Source organism: Plectropomus leopardus, chromosome 1 (genome assembly GCF_026936395.1).
Source record: "Plectropomus leopardus strain MGB_pleo_1.0 chromosome 1, ASM2693639v1, whole genome shotgun sequence".
NCBI classification, from domain to species: domain Eukaryota; kingdom Metazoa; phylum Chordata; class Actinopteri; order Perciformes; family Serranidae; genus Plectropomus; species Plectropomus leopardus.
The window spans coordinates 23,166,398-23,183,561 of NC_142176.1; the positions used below are offsets into that span (position 1 = coordinate 23,166,398).

Consider the following 17,164-nt stretch of genomic DNA (forward strand, 5'->3'; position numbering starts at 1 on the left):
AGTCTGCTTGAATGGTTGAAGTGTACAAGTGTTAGAATTTGAAGTGAATTAAAGCATATTTGTCAATACATTTTATTTTTATTTTTTTTTAATTTAGTCTTTATTTAACAAGGTCGGTTCCCTTGAGATACAATGACCTCTTTTTCAAGGGAAGCCTGACTAAGACAGCAGCCTAAGAAATATAAAAGCAATAATTGTTTGTTAATGGACACACAGTCCTTTTTTTTGTTTGTTTGTTTTAAGTGCAACTATAATTAGGTTTAACAATAGAAAAGTCTGAACTGGATGACAACTGACAATACACTGCAGGCTGAAGTGCAGTTACCAGATAGTGTGATTTTGCTGTGTGCTGCATTCAGTGTAATACTGAAGGTACACGAAACGTGTTATTCAAAAGGCAGTGACAGTGTGGTATTTAACGGTAAAGAAAAATATTAGTTAATGAACAGTGAACCTGTGGGAAAGAACAGGAAGTGCTACAAATGCACAGAGGAAGTGATGGAGAGAAATGCGCCCTGCAGTCTGATTGGTGCAGACAGTAGGAGCATTTCCGCTGCTCGGGGCTAGCAATACACTTTTCCCCGTCCTGTGTGAAGTAGACCCGCAATATCTGAACTCTTATCGTCCTCAGACCAACGACTAGTGCTGAAGTTGGTGTTCAGACACGGTTCTGCCTTGAGAGCCGGAGGCTGCGTGTGAGAGAGGTAGGCTGAAACACAAAGCCCACACACCAAACTCTGAGTGCTGTCTTTGTCCCAACATCCACCTCCCAGATAATGTGGACATGCTAACAGAGCCGAGCTAGTGTTGTGGTGCGCTGATCGATAACCGGTGACAATTGCAACATGATGATGGGATGAATTGGAGATAAAGATGTGTTGACGTCTTTAAAAATCGACTTTTTTACTCAACACTTTAACCCTGTTGCGGGCTGCAGCAGCTGAAGAGAAGCAGCATTGGTAATCATTAGCTAGTTAGCATTAGCTGGCAGTTGAAAGGGACCGAGAGGCTAACAACATCATGCAACGCAGGTAAATGTGAGCTAGCTGCGCTAACATAACATCTGCTAATGTTAGCTTGGAATAAGTAGCTGAGCTGTTGGCTAGTTAAGTTTAAATTTCATTTATTTAATGTTAAATGAATATTGGATTTGATTGTTAAGGGAACAGTGTTAAGACAACATTGAAACAGCACCTAGAAGGTCACATCCTCACATTATTTCACACAGTTTTATTTCCTGTCACACATTAGCAAAATGACATGAATAATTTTAACATCAGTGGCTTGAAATTGAGTTTGTATCCTTATTTCAGCAGAGGTTTGGCAGCTACATTAGCAGTATTTATAGCAATACGGTCGCCATCTTGGTAGGAAATCATAAAGCTTTGTTCCAAATTGATCTTTATTAATCCTCATCTCACAACATAAATAACACCGCCTGTGCCACATTTAGATTCAGACAAAACCATTTGTATTGATACAATGGTTATTTCTGCTTTGGTTGGCATGTTTTTGCCCAGTATTGATGAACAATATTGAATTTTGTGCCAATATATAACAACTCTTTTGGCTGATAACAGATACGCAGATTGATATATTCACTTTTTCCCTCACCTAATTTTGTGATCATCAAGTCTCCTCTTTAGTGGAATTTACATCATAATATGCACGGACTCTTATCGTCCACCATCAGATGGACATGAAATACAATGCTTTTCATTGTATGTAATATTCATTCATCATGCAAAATCAGAAAAATACTTTAACTTAGGGTTGTTGTTTTGTACACGTTCACTTTGTCAGTTAAAACAGAAATTTGTTTGTCATATTGACAGAAAACAGCATGCTGGCAGATTGTGACATTTCATTTTTAAAGCCTGTATCTGCCAATATGTGGATATTATCATTCCTTCCTAAATACAACTGTTGCTCTGTGTCTGTTTGAGGTGTAAGTAGGCTAACACTTTGGCCCTTAATACTTTCAAAGGAGATCATGTCAATATTGTGTTTGTAGCTTGTTGCGTTGCTTACGAATGGATGAAAAAATGTTATGGCAGGTTTAAATGTCCACTTTTGGAAATTTTATTGAAACTGGATACAAATGAGTAGCTGTTTAGGGAGAGGTCTTTCTTGCAGCGATGAATCCAAAGAGAATTTTCACCCAACTGTGCACCCTCACTCAGCTCTGCGGAGCATTTTGTGTCTTTCAGCCCATTATTTTGGTTGGTCTGTTCTCAGATTCCACTCTCATCAACCTCGGTGAGATGGTGTGGGAGGTTGTTTTAAGAAAGGGCTAAAAAAATCACAACATGTTTAGCACCAAACAATGGAGAATTTATCACGCTAAAGGCTATGATATTCTCTTGAGTTGTTGATGTCCAAAACAGAACTGAATGGGGATCAAATATTGGGCTTACTATCATCAGGTGGCCAGAAATGTTATTACAAATTAATGCTGATATTATTCTGTCTTGGTGTCAAAATTGCCTTTATTGGCCAAGTATGTGTACACATACAAAGAAATTGACTTTTTATTTTTGGTTTTTAACTCAGTGAACTTGCACATACAGTTCGAAGAACAATTTTCAGAAAAGTGAAATACAGCTAAAAACAAGGACAACAAAGCTGAACAAAGAAAGGTAAAAATAAACATACATAGATGGGTATACAAATATATTTAAAAAGCAACAATGAATAGCAACACACAGCGGGTCTCATTCAGAAATGTGAGTAAATCTGCGAGCAGATTTGGTTCGGTTCAGGCTTGGTCGTGCTCATCTCATTGGATCTCACAACTTGCTTTTCAATCTGACAGCCATGACTGACCTTTTTTTCTCCACTGAATCTGCGAATTGCCAACTAATTTATCTAAATGTGTTTTATTTCTACTCTTTTGTCATGTTTAACTTACATTTTTCAAAGCCATCTGTGTATATTGTGAACAAAACAGAGCAAAATCCAAAATGAAATTGTAATCTCCTCTAATGACAAACAATATTAATCTGTATTCCTTATTTACACGAGCACTACAAGTGGTCAGAGGAAGGTGTGGATTTTGTTAATACCTATGAACAGATCGATGCTACTAAAACATTGATGAATGAATCCTGCTAATACTTAAGACACAGATTTGTTCTGCTCACGTTTCATGATTGAGACCCAATGTCTTTATCTATAAAATATCAGTAAGTCAAACTGTAAATTCTCAACAAGAATACAATAGTACATATGGTACTGGAATAATTATTGAATTGTTAAAGGATGTCCATGTACAGTATATACAACAGGCTTAGATCTATTTGACAATCATTAAAAATGTGCATTTAAGCTATAAAATGTAAAACCTAATCAATTATTTGTAGGTAAAGTAGATGTTTTTGTGCCAGTGTTTGTATAAAGAAAATGTTTTTCTAACGTGTTGGCCAGAACAGAGCAACATAAGAAGTTTACAATATTTTTAGTTTCCAAAGCGAGAAAGTGTTTATGAATTGTTTCTTTAAGAAGTAGTGTTTACTTCATTCAAAGGGAACATCTGCTGCTTGGAAGGCAAATGCAGCAGTAAAATATTCGTAGTGGTCCTGACTAAGAAGACTCATAGCAGCAGAGTTTGTGCAATTCATTATGCCAATAGTGGCGTGGCTTGCAAAATAAAATATTCAATTTTGCATGATGCTTCTTCACCTTTTAAAATCCAATCAGGGAGAAAAAAAAACCTTCCAGGCTGCACTTTTCACTTCAACTGGTACAATATGAAGAATATGGAAATGGGTGGCGGGATAATCGATTGATGACCTGTGAAGTGCAAGTTTTGCAGTTACCAGGTTATTGAAGTACATATAAATGCATCCTCAGATTTCACACTTTAATGTGCTTTTCCCAGTAACCCGTGTTCTGTGTGCATTTAAACTTTTAAATGTCGTTTTTGTATCAGTGGCTCATGTATTCAGCAAAACTGTCAATCCAAGATGTACAGTGCCAAAGGGCCTTTTTACACAGCAGGCATAATGATATCTTAGAGTAAGAAAGGCGCAAGTGTTTCTGATAGCTTTGATTATGTGACAGTGTGACACCATTTTTTAAATGTATTGTGTCTCCTTGTCATGTGTTGTGCTCAAGCCTGCACTGTTGAAGCTTAAAATTACGAGAAAGATGGTGTATCTCTACAGTTTTAAAATGCATTTAGTGCATTTTAATTTGCATTTGCTCTTCATAAATATATATTTTTTGAAATCATAGAATATGAGTGTTTTTAATATTTTACTTAAGAGTTTATCAAATAGTTAGCCATACTTGTTGCCTAGCTTAGGTTTTTTATTTAGATGCCACTGAATTAATTGTGATATAAATAACTCACTTAATATAATTGATCATCTCTTTGCAGTATTAGTATCTAAAAATAAATCATTAGATGCTACAGGAAGTAGTGCTCATTTTGGTTAAATATTGTGTTTTTCTGTTGCAGTTCACGATGTCTGAACTTTTCATGGAGTGTGTTGAGGAGGAGCTGGAGCCGTGGCAGAAACAAGCTCCTGAAGTTCATTTGATAGACGATGACGACGACGACGATGAACCCATCTTTGTAGGAGTGCTCTGTATGTCATAGCACAGTTTAAATATATTCATGCTAAGAATTTAAACACCTTCTTTTGTTGATAATCAACTCCACATATACAAATGATTGCGTAATCATCATATAACATACATGTAGATCAGAATCACCCTCTCTGCTAGTTAGTAATGTACAATTTAATATTGGCTCAATATTGGTAGATAGTAATCAAACTAATATTAATTATAGTAGTTTTTAAATGACAAGGTCATCTTTTTTGTTTGCTTGTCTTCCAGCGTGTTGCACATAATGTCTTAAGGCCCAGACACTCCAAACCAACATCAGAAAACTAGTGGCATCAGCAGCCGTTGTGTCATCTCACGTCACCTTTGTCTCGGCCAAGAGTTGCACTTAAACACACCATTAAGACCGTAACCAACAGCCAAGTAGTATGTACACTCTGAGCCTGCAAGAGAGGAAATAACTCTCCATACCAACAGGGGGCGGTAGTGTGTATTCGTCGTTCAAAAATGGAGACCGGGGGACTGACAGGACAGATTCCAGATGCTAGTTAGCCAGTTAGCACTCAATGTTGAAAGTGCAAATGGTATTTACCATACACTTGCCAACAATAACACAAGTAATTTAGAAACATTTCTGAGAAAGAGTTCGACATTGGCAATCAATCATTGTTGGCTTGGTGTGTCAGAGCGCTTAAGAGTTTGTTGACATTTACTTACATATCAAGACAAAATATCCTGTCAAAGTTGTTATTTTGGCCCTTTTCTATTTCCTTTCAGCTAACAACCAGAAGGATGCTAAGGCTAATCCTCCACCTCCACCTCCTCAGAGGCAGAGTGCAGAGAAACAAGAAATAAAGCGTCCTCCTCTGAAGTCTGCCATTGCTCCCTCACCAATAATGCTGCCACTGAATGTGGCTGCAAAAGCAGTGAACACTGTGGTACCCAATATGACAACAGTGACACCCCAGCCTGTTATTGTCAATAACCAGGTACTGATGGTAGTAAATTAGTTTTTCAAATAATATGCAAAAAGAAAAAATATCTGTTTAATGTGGATTTGTTCCTTTTTTTAGGGCTTCATCGTAGCTTCTCCACAACTAGCAAACAGCAGTGAGTTTATTGCCTCTCTGGGGAGCCAGTACCCTCCTGGGACTTCATTTACAATCGTACCAGGTAAAGCCGAATATAATATACCTCTGAGGAATAAACCTTTCCCCTCTCATTGATGCTTTTGTTATGTAACGTGGCGTTAATAGTTTTAATATGGAACTGACGCGTTCGTCTGTTCTGTCTTCCAGCCGGTCAGCAGCAGATTTTTCAGCAGGTCTCTCCTGCCACAGTGATACCGGGTGTTGTCCACCGGCCTCAGGTGCAACAAATCAGCAACAACGTTGTGACGTTGTCTAACGTCCAGAGTCCTGCTGTGTATGCAACACAATCTCACCAGCTGCAACTCAACCGTTCCAACACACAATCACTTCAGACCTTTTCTGTGCCTGTAAAGACCAATAACAACACCAGAGGTAATTATCTTCTCGAATGTAGTATTTTGACCTCTCATCACCGCACTGGTGAATCAATCAGCTTTACAAAAGGTTAACATATTTTCTTTGGTTTCATACAGATCAACTCTTAGTCAAACGAGGACCACCACCACCACCACAGCAAACAGACAGCACTGCAAAAAGAATCAAGCTTGATTTGGGTACGTTTCTATTGCTAGTTATTTAATGATACAGTTTTATAATCCCAATAATGTAAGAAACCCCTAAACCCAATCCTGATAGCTTGTCAATCATAACATGTAACGTTTTTTTGTAGGGCCTGCAAAGGTGGTAGTCCCCTCAGAAAATGGGCTCTTGAAGAAAAAGTGCCCAAAGTGTCAAGAGGAATTCCTCACACAGGAGGCCTTAAAATTTCATATGGTGGTGAGTAAAAATCTAGTGGAATTAGAGTCCATTAGGGGAAATTAACTTGAAAATGTTGATAAATATACACCAGAAAATCTCAGTTACATATTATACAGTTTGATCATTAATATGGTTGAGAGTTAAACACTGATGTTATTACATTGATGTTATAGTAACATAATACCATCAGACCCATGTCTTTTTTCTAATCGTATATTTTGTAACTGATTTAACATTTCCCCTCAAAATTATTTTGTTGAGTTTATTTATATTTTCCACAATCCTGTTATGACATCAGCTTTTCAGTTTTGTTCCAAGCACTCAAACATCAGTTGTTCTTTTGTTTCTTTAAAGTTAAAATACTCTTGATGTGCTTGCATCAGATAATACATCAGCATGAAATTGGCTTGTTCATGTAAAACATTCCTAATTTCAGAGCTGCTGTGCAGTCGTGGAAAGTACAACTCCATCATCCATGAACTTTGCAAACAAGCGCATCATGCTGGTCTCAGATTTCTACTATGGCCGGTTTATGGGAGATGGGATGAAAAAGGAGCCGAAGCCCAACACCACATTTAAGTGCCAGAGCTGTTTGAAAGTTCTCAAGAACAATATCAGGTATGGATGATCTTATGTTTTCTTACCCTCAGTAAAATAATGGGGCAGCAATCAATTTCTTGTTACGTGTTATGATTTCTGCTTGATACATCTACAATGTCAACACAAAAAGATAAACAGCAGCAAGGCCATGGTGCAGCACGCTCTGCCTCCTCCCTTACCTGTCCTCCCACTGTTCAGTGTTTCCCACTGAAATTGCTGGTTAGGCAAACTTTCTCTTTTTGTGATTGTGTCCCTGTGTAGTCATTCTGCGTCCCCTCTCTGACTGTGGAGGATTTTGTGGGTCTGTGAATGCATCGCAGACAAAACTCTTCATGAGTTTTATGTATTTTTTCATCAGCAGCGGTTTGTTGAGTTTGATCTGTGCGATAAAGAATTTAAGAAAAAACAGTTTGATCATCACACTCAGTTTCCTTTCAGTCAGTTTTTGGTCAGATCAATTAAAGCTGATCAGAGTGATGGATTAGAGGAGCAGCTGCTGCAGTGATGAGTGAGAGCAAACTTTCTTTTGCCAGTTAGAGCCAGAACTGGACCGTTTACAGTGAGAATGCAGATGGTTTTATCAAAAGTAGGTTGGAAAGAGATCGATAACACCAGAACTATATAAATCTATTCATGGATAAGTTTTTTCTTCACTGCGCTTGGCACTCTGCTGCTTTGTGTCTAGAGTAGGTTCTGCTGAGGGAGAAAGAGAAATGCAGGGAGGGAGAGAGAGAGATTTGCAGCTCCACAGAATCTAAATGTGGCAGCAAATGCGGATATTGTGGCAGTTCACCACAAATAAATGAATGTGTGGGAAGCCGTGCTGTTTGTGAAACCTCCTTGAGGCAAAGCCTGTCAAAAACTACATAGAGTAGTTAATATCTTCCCAAAATGCAGACTGGGACTTGAAGGACTTGCTGAAGAGCTATCTGTCCAGTGCCAGTGAAGACGTCTTCTTGGCCCTCGTTGCAGTTTTCCTCTCAGATGGATGAATGTATCAGACTGTTTTCCCTTATGGGCCTAAAGATGAAAAATGACTGCTAGTTTAGGTGGTGCAAGAGCTGCTCCTTTGATTAAATAACTTTGCTTCAGAACATTGCAAAAAAAGCTTCTGTAAGCTGCTTTTAATGGGGAAACACATTTGTACTGCAACCACACTCTCACAGTCGAGGTCATAGTTCATTCACATAAAAATTTCTATTAGGGGAGCTGAGGCAGCAGAATGTGCAGGCTGAAAAATGGGCCGTGCCTTGTCAGGGCAACAGTGGCAGGTAGCTGTGGAGGTGCTTGCTGTAGATGAGGAGCACTACATCATCAGGCAAAACAAAAATCTGTGTGTAATTGCTGATATTATAACGGCCATTATACATGCTTAAAGAGTGAAGCGTAAGGAGACTAATTCATTTATCTTTAAAACCTTTGGGGCCTGGACCATAACCACTGCATGCACACATGAATATTAATTTCCCCCCCACTACTTGACATTGGCTTTGTTTTAATGTGTCTATTTTCTCTTTTAAAAATTTAAATATTCCTCAAATTACTGCAAACCTACCGAATTATTAGATAACGAGCCCACTGTTGTTGTGTGTGTATTTAATGATATCGTTGCAACCTGGTGAAGAGGTTTTGTGTTTTCAGTGCTGCTATGTTTTTTCCACTATTGATAAGTTTGCCAATAATTTTCCCAGTAATTTGGGCAATTGTTTTGTCTGGTGACAAGATGCATATTGCAAGTCCAGAGAGCTCAACATGACATCTTCATATTGATTGTTTTCTCTGACACTCCAAAATCCAAAGATATTCAGTTTACTCTCATACGGTGTCTGCAGGTCCTTAAAATGTCTTAATTCAGTTGAATAAATATTAGGCTTAAAAGAAATTAAATAGTCTTTAATCTGAATTTGTTAAATCTTAATTGCCAGAAACATTAAATCTAATTTGATTTATTTTTGTCAAAATAGATCAAGCTCTTCTGCATAAATGTTCACATATCTGATGTCAGAAATCTTTTAACCTACCGCTAAACATAATACTGTCTTTTTACATTATAGTAACACGTTTGTGAAATGCTCATAAACCTTACCCAGTCTAATAATCATATTCCTACACAAAACCTACACCTGCGCAAGAGTACAACTATATGTGTGCTTGTATCTTCTTTTGCAGGTTCATGAACCATATGAAGCACCACCTGGAGCTGGAAAAGCAGAACAGCGAGAGCTGGGAAAGCCACACAACCTGCCAGCATTGCTACCGACAGTACATGACTCCATTCCAGCTGCAGTGCCACATCGAGAGCGCTCACAGCCCCATTGAATCCTCGAGTATAACTAAATTGTTTATACATCTTAATCTATCGTGACAGTTTTGCTCAAACACTGAGCGGCTATTTGTAATTTCTTTTCTTTACTTTTTAAGCCAACTGCAAGATATGTGAGCTGGCGTTTGAGTCCGAGCAAGTTCTCTTGGAACACATGAAGGACAACCACAAGCCCGGAGAAATGCCCTACGTCTGCCAGGTCTGTGACTTCATGATGAGCCATGTTTTTGGTTTTATCTTGGAAAACATTCACTCAAACTGAAATTGTGTTTTGCTGATTCCACAGGTCTGCAATTACCGGTCCTCTTTCTTCTCAGATGTGGAGACACATTTCCGAAGCGTCCATGAAAACACAAAAGACCTGCTCTGTCCCTTCTGTCTCAAAGTTCTTAGAAGTAGTCATACGTACATGCAACACTACATGAAACATCAGGTACAATGCTGCATCTCATCTAATGTACAGTTTGTAAAGCATTTCTTAAAGTGTCATTTAAAATATAATTTAGAGTCAGTGTGTTGTCTGTATTGTTATTCTGACTTTGCAACTCCAACTTCTGCATGACTGTACAATCTCTCCATTGCACCTTTAATACATAAATTTTGTGTTCTTTATATTCTATTTTTTCATATTATATTTTTAAGTTGCATCTATATTTTTATCTTATGTCTTATTCTATTTAAATTTACTATTTTTATTCTTCCTTTATGCAAGTTGTTTAGCACCAAAACACCAATTCCTTGTATGTAAATGTACTTGGCAGTAAAACTCTATTCTGATCCTTTGCAGGAGTTTGAACTCTATTAGTTTGTACTATTAGCTCCAACTCTAATGTTAGATTGATTTGGTTGTCGGCCATGCACCTTACTGTAATACATAAAAGGCTGACAATAAAACCTGCTTTTCGTCACCTGCCCTAAAGCAACAATAAATGTGGTAGAGTTGGAACCAAACAGAATTAATTGCTGCTCTATTAATAGCAATGAAAGTAGTTTTTTCTCATACTCGTTATGTTCCTTCAGTGAATCCAAATGAAACATTTCAGCAATTAGCCTGTGGTTGCATCACTTACTAATCACATGTTTATGTTTCAACACTGCAATGTTTTTTTCTCTATTTCAGAAAAAAGGGATCCATCGCTGTGGAAAATGCAGACTGAATTTTCTCACCTACAAGGAGAAAGTGGAGCACAAGACTCATGTCCACAAGACATTCAGAAAGCCTCAAGCTCTGGAAGGCCTTCCTCCGGGAACAAAGGTCTGAACTCGTCATTACACCGTCCGTACAACATTTGTGTTAGACCTTTTTACTATTCTCATGTTGATATGAATTTCATTAAGCTCCGGTGCATGTTGTGTTCTCTTTCCAGGTGACTATTCGAGCCTCTCTCACAGGAAAGACGCCCACATTGCCGACCTCCCCTGATCGTCCCAGCTTTACTGTCACTCCAGAAAGTTTCAACCAGAAAACCAAACCTCCAAACAATGTGTCCAAGTCTAAGTCAAACTACTATGTAGCAGGAAAAGCCAAGATGACTCAGAGCAAGAAGCAAAATTTCCGGAGCAACAAGCACAACTTGGCGCTCATGAATCTCAGGTTGGTAGCTTAGCGTTGTCCCACAGTTAGAAACTCCAATTAAATAACTACATACATTTTTATGAAACAACAGAATAATTTGCAAATATAGACCAACAGAATCTTTGTTATTCGAGGGCCTTTGTCCTTTTTGGGTGGTACCTGCTTTCTGTCTGATAAGTAGAAAGTTTTAGTTTTCTAAGTTGCTAAAAGTTCTCTTACTGCTAATCAAAATACTAATTTTTAAACCCTAATTCTTATTTTGTTTTGATTTAGACAGGCTACAGAGTTGACATGTTATGATTAAGAAACAACAGATAGTGATATTATTCAATGAAGTTATATTAAAAAAGTATATATTCACATAAATCTTTTCAAAACATTGTTTCACCCCAAAAAACGTAGTTAGTGGGTTGATAAATTATCATTTTATGGCTTGTTTTTGTAGAACATGAGTTTTCCCAATTCTCAAGAATGGGTGTTGCACTATTGAAATGACCACAGCAAACAGTTCAATGCCCTTTTTATCAATTCAGTATTTATGTTTTAATGAATGGATTTGGCTGTTCAGCATGCACGTGGTTTGAAAGACTTGCCCCATACATCCCACCCCTAAAATAAATGATCTATAATCTCCACTCTGTCCATCTTTGGGCCTCCTGAATCTTTCAGGTCCACCATCCCACCTAATACAGAGCCCCAGCCCCTGGGTATTCACGACCGGGTGGGATCAGATTAATAGGAGTAATTAAAGCCGAGCATTCACAAAGTAGCTAATTGTGTTTTCAATTAATTTTCCAGACAGTCCTCATTAGGCTGGCTAAAAATAATATGTATAGCAGATAGTGTGGGATTTCTTTCTTTAAAAAAATAATTGGTGTGAAATTTGGCTAATTGTGCTCAGTAATCAAAAACAATCTGCTGGTCAAAGTCATGTGAAATGAACCCACTCAGATTTTACAGTTCAAATAACCGCAACTGAAGAACAAAAATTTGAATAATTCATCCCTTTTAATGTCTTACAAACTGATTTGACCCATGAAAATGAACAATTTACAGTGTTTAAATGTATGTTTGTCCTCTCTTCTTTAATTTCCAAATTTCAGAGTCAACGGAGGACACTACACGTGCATCGAGTGCAACGGACAAGTTGACGACTTCTTTTCTCACTTCCCAATGGCTTCAAATTGCGGTGCATGCAAATATCGGACGAGTTGCAAAGTCGCCATTGGAAATCATATGATAAAGTGAGTAAAATTTGAATTGAATTAGTATTTGTGGCATTTTTTTTCAGTCCAAGTGTATTTATCTGACAAATCTTTCTTTGGACTTTGTTAGATTTCATAGTACCATAACCAAAAACAGATTTTTGAAAATGGATCATAAGAGGAATTCATCGTCGTTAAAGTAAGTGTGCTTCATAATGTGTATTCTGCTTCCAGAGTATTTTTTGTTTGAAAATGGACAAGAAGTCATTTTATTTATTTATTTTGTTCTCAGATTAACGTTGGTCTGTCTCAACTGTGACCTCCTTGTGGACGCATCAGGCGGTGACCTGATGACCAAACATTTAACTGACAGACCCCAACACATATGCAAAGTCATTCAGGAGAGAGGTATGTTGGTTTTTTTCCTGAAACTACCACCTGACTTTTACCAGGAATTTAGTGTTACAAATGTCTATAAAAGGTTGTCTCTTGTTTTTAATCCAGCAGATATCAAAGCCAAAGATCGAGTGTGAGTAGAAACTACTTGTCCTGATCTAACCAAATATTTTCAATCTATAAAAATACACTTGACAATGTCAAAGACCAAGGGACATTCATTAAATCATAAGTCCAACTGAAATTAAATTACATGTTTTTTTTCTGCTACAGCAAAAAAAAAAAAAATCAAGTCTGTAAATCCCATTTCCTGTGTTCTCCTTTAAGAAAAAAATCAAAAACTAAAGGGTTTGGTTTCACAATGGCGCCCTCTCTCCATGCATTAACCAGTTGGGCTCCTTCTACGTCCTTATCTACGTAGGTGAAGAACTTCTGTCACACAGTCAATAGATATATTCACTTTAATTTTGTACGGGGCAGTAATGTTGGTGCTCTAGCAGTAGTCACACTGACTAACAGCCAGGCAGCTGTTCACACAAAGACTAATCTCTTCAACGCAGTGTTTCACTAACACATGCACTGCTGTGTCGTGTTGTTTGGTAGCAGCGAGTTTGGCTAATGGAGTGATTGTGTATATGCATGTTAATCTAAAGGATGCTCTTTTTTTCATGCAGGCATCTCATCATGAGGCAGCCAGCTAAAGTCTTGTACCTTTTGACACCACCTTCGGCCCCAAGACCAAAGGAAATGGACTTGAAATCAGTTGAAAGTGTCACATCTGGAAGTGCCGATGTTGCCACAGTCGAGCAACCAGAACAACAGCCGATGTTACCGGCACGTGATCAGGAACAGGCTTCCACAGAGCTGAGTGTCAGTGAAGGTTCCTCTGAAGGAGAGAAACAGGCGTCGCTGCCTGCTTTGTCGTCTTCTTGTACATCAGAGGGGGTTTTAGATGCCTGTGGTGAGACAGCGGGTAACTCTGAGACAGCGGGTAACTCTGAGACAGCGGGTAACTCTGAGACAGCAGGTAACTCTGAGACAGCGGTTAACTCTGAGACAGCAGGTAACTCTGAGACAGCGGTTAACTCTGAGACAGCAGGTAACTCTGAGACAGCGGGTAACTCTGAGACAGCGGGTAACTCTGAGACAGCAGGTAACTCTGAGACAGCGGTTAACTCTGAGTCGGTGGGTAACACAGAGACAGCGGTTAACTCTGAGTCGGTGGGTAACACAGAGACAGCGGGTAACTCTGAGACAGCGGTTAACTCTGAGTCGGTGGGTAACGCAGAGACAGCGGGTAACTCTGAGACGGTGTGTAACTCTGAATTAGTGGGAAACTCGGAGAGCCTCACTGTCAGAGAGCAGCCCTCTGAGCCTGAGGCTGAGGCTGAGGAACAACAGATAAAGTCAGAGTGAACCTGTACGCTGACTAAACAATTTACAACACATGAGATGACTGCAGTTATAAATGTAAGAATAACTGCTTCGTCGTCATACCCTGGCATTGTTTGGCAATTTTAACAACCAGAAAAAATATTTTATCAGAATCTTTTATTCCTCTGTCAAACTTCCATTACTTTAATAGGTGTAAAAAGTCTCTGTATTCATGAATAAAAATACATCTACTCAAGTCTTCTTAGTTGCCCTATACACTATATAGTAAAAGAATTTGCATAGTCATATTTAAAACATCAGAAATAAAAGTTAAATGATTGTGGCTCATTTTATATATTTCTTAAAAGTCTCAAAAACTGGTTGGTGTTATCCTTAAAGACACTCCATCTGCCACAAAGAGGACAGTCCTTGGCCCTGCTCCTGATCCCTGGGGTCAGTTTAGATGATTTTCGATTTGCTTTACTGAGAAAGGTCAAAACAGTTGCCAATGATTCGGCTACCCGGTGGTACGGAGTGTACATGCTCACGTCGCCTGGTGATTTATTGATGCAGTTTAAAGGGTAACTTCTGTGTTTTTCAACCCGGACCCAATTTCCCCATGTTTTTGTGTCTAACTGACTAATGGAGGCAACAGTTTAAAAAAACTGGTCCAGGATTGAGCGAGAGAGCTGCAGCTGGCTATTTTGGCTCTGTCCATTTACGTCCATTCAAAGCGTTGGTTTTTGCCACTGACAGGCTCAGACTGTTGTATATGTCCAACAGCATGATGGAAAGGATCCCTACAAAGACAGACACCTACTCACCACTCTATGATATTAAACTAATTTTAGCATCTATAGAGAGCATATTCTCATGTCTGACTGGGTGAGATGAGGGTTGATTTCAACAAAGAGTGTTGGCGATTGTTGCAACAGTGGAAAGGCGAACCAAGATGGCTTTTTTAAACTGCGTTTCTGTCGACCTCAAATGAAGTGCGTATAACAACGATAAAATTACTTTTTACTTAAATGGAGTCTGGTGGGTTTGGTGATGGCAATATTTGGGCTGTTTCTTATTAAACAAAAAGGATTTAACTCTTGCCCATGTTACATTGCAGCATGTTACAGGCAAGTTAAAAAACTCTCCATCAGTCACGTAGACAAAAACATGGGAAAACAGGGTCCAAAAATACCAAGGTTATCATTTAAATACTTTATGTAGTTCCATACTTAAATTCTATTATTTAACCTGTTTTTCTGTTTTGTTTGAGCAGTTTGAGTCCCATTTCCATTGCAGATTTTTCTTAGACTGGTATCTGTGTTGAAGTTGTTTGGAATTTTAAGACATCAACATTAGCAGTAATCAGTTAATGCCTTCCCTTAATCTGTGGTTTAATGCCATTATATAACATTTATTTTTTAAATTACTCTCATTATATCAGATTTGAGGTTGTTATACCAAAAACATATATAATCACTGAAATGTTTACATTGCTTACAGAAAGTTCCTGCTTTGTGGCAGAAATATTGGTGAATAATTGGTATGGTACAGGTACATCTTATTGTTACCAGTTGGTTTTGAACTTCTCAGAACAACACATTTCTCAACACTCAAAAATTTGCTTTAAACTATGAAGAAATATATATATAGTGCATGTATAGAAAATGATAGTGGCAAATTTTATCCCCTAAGAAAAAGGATGTCAGGTTTGTAAAATGTGTGGGTAAAACAAAGAAAAAAGAGGCTGCGGTAGGGCTGTTAGGTGGAAAATAACCACATCTGAGAAGTGAGCAGAATAATATACCATTGTACTCAAGTAGATTTCATTGTCTTAATTATGTTGAAAGAGCCAGCTTGTAAAAGAAATGTAAACGTTAGTTTTGGTGGAGGTACTCAACACAACACTTAAAAATAAAATCTGTTTAACATTTTCTACTTCACAGCTGCAGATTGATGAAATTACCTTTTATTCTGCATCTACGGTTTAAAAAAAAAAAGGCGAATTCTCTGTAGCTGTGGGAATATTTTATACTATATAATTTGTTTACTTTGTGTGACTTACTATCTCAAGAGTCATTGTTCATTTTTTAAAAAGGCGTTTTCACTTGTATGTACAGTATCTGTAGAGCAAGTCTGTAAATGCATCTATGTCTATGATGACAGCGTAAATGTAACCCTGAGTCTGTTTGTATACATTCCTCTGAAGATGCTGTGCTCTCCTTTGGACATATTTTCCACAGAGATCTGGAAACTGGGTTTGGGTCCGTGTTTTCCTGTTGTTTATGTAAATAAATCTTTAATACAAGAGATTTGAGTCTTTGGGTGAGATTTCTTATAAGTTGCTCTTTTACTATTAAGTCTTAAATGTCAATGATGAACTCCAGAAGAGCTCAGATGTTTTGATATTATTTTTACCTATTCCTAAAACATTTCGGACTTGTAATGTAAGCCTTTATTTTATCATGATACACATGCATTTTAGATCTGTCCTTGCTCTTCGCTGTTTTCCTATTCCTCAGCACATTCAGCAGGGGGGTTTCTGTGATACATGGGGAAAATTTTTAGAATTTTAATTTTTTCTTTTTTCAACTTCGGTTAAAACATTACCATAGACTGTAAAGCATGCTGTACTACAATAGACCAATTCAGTATTACTACTGCACATGCAGCATTCAAATACATACCATGGCCCTTTTTTATTGTTTGTAAATATAATCGATTTTAGAATAAACTCGATCTCTACCACAAACACTGAAAATAAACAAACCTGAACATTTACATTTAGGACGGACAAGCTGTCATTGATGTGAAGATTTTTTTTCACATTTACTGAACAATCAAACAAAGGCATCTTTCAGAAGCCAGTTTGACAGTGTACTTCTGTACAGACAGCCATAATTTAAAAAAAAGAATGATTAATAATGAAACATAAGTTCGTATATAAAAATAATAGTTGTATATATATATATATATAACAATAACAATAAGTTAAAAAAATACGGTTGCAATAAGCAAAAAGGAAACTATACAACAGTAACAATAAGTAAAAATAGAAACATAAGTATACAACAGCAACAGTAATTAAAACAAAAATTGCAGTTTTTCTAGCAGACAATCAGTTATTAAGATAAATACATTAATTGAGTTGCACTGTGGTTGTTCTTAAGAAAAAATAATAAACTAAGTAATAGTAAACTAAAAGACGACC

The 17,164-nt window shown here is 37.6% G+C and overlaps 1 protein-coding gene across 4 annotated transcripts; it reads left to right on the plus strand.

The window, feature by feature from the left end:
• Positions 1-522: 522 nt before the first annotated feature.
• znf280d (zinc finger protein 280D) lies at positions 523-16,263 on the plus strand. Of its 4 annotated transcripts, none has more exons than XM_042494156.2 (19): positions 523-704; positions 4,463-4,592; positions 5,350-5,561; positions 5,646-5,745; positions 5,871-6,095; positions 6,197-6,277; positions 6,394-6,500; positions 6,919-7,100; positions 9,252-9,409; positions 9,504-9,604; positions 9,692-9,838; positions 10,526-10,660; positions 10,773-10,999; positions 12,085-12,225; positions 12,317-12,385; positions 12,479-12,594; positions 12,691-12,715; positions 12,910-12,999; positions 13,257-16,263. In XM_042494156.2, the coding sequence occupies exons 2-19, from the start codon at positions 4,469-4,471 to the stop codon at positions 13,996-13,998; spliced, it is 2,982 nt and encodes a 993-aa protein (XP_042350090.2). In that variant the 5' UTR covers positions 523-704; positions 4,463-4,468; the 3' UTR covers positions 13,999-16,263. The 4 variants fall into 4 exon arrangements, with proteins under 4 accessions (XP_042350090.2, XP_042350249.2, XP_042350336.2 ...); XM_042494315.2 differs by having other exon boundaries at positions 12,694-12,715; XM_042494402.2 differs by lacking the exon at positions 12,910-12,999.
• The last annotated feature ends 901 nt before the right edge of the window (positions 16,264-17,164 follow it).

Bases quoted from the DNA above. Each gene is read 5' to 3' on its own strand.
- znf280d (XM_042494156.2), top strand. From the start codon at position 4,469: ATGTCTGAACTTTTCATGGAGTGTGTTGAGGAGGAGCTGGAGCCGTGG. The intron at 5,562-5,645 runs GTACTGATGGTA...TCCTTTTTTTAG, and splicing joins CTGTTATTGTCAATAACCAG to GGCTTCATCGTAGCTTCTCC. The intron at 6,096-6,196 runs GTAATTATCTTC...GGTTTCATACAG, and splicing joins GACCAATAACAACACCAGAG to ATCAACTCTTAGTCAAACGA.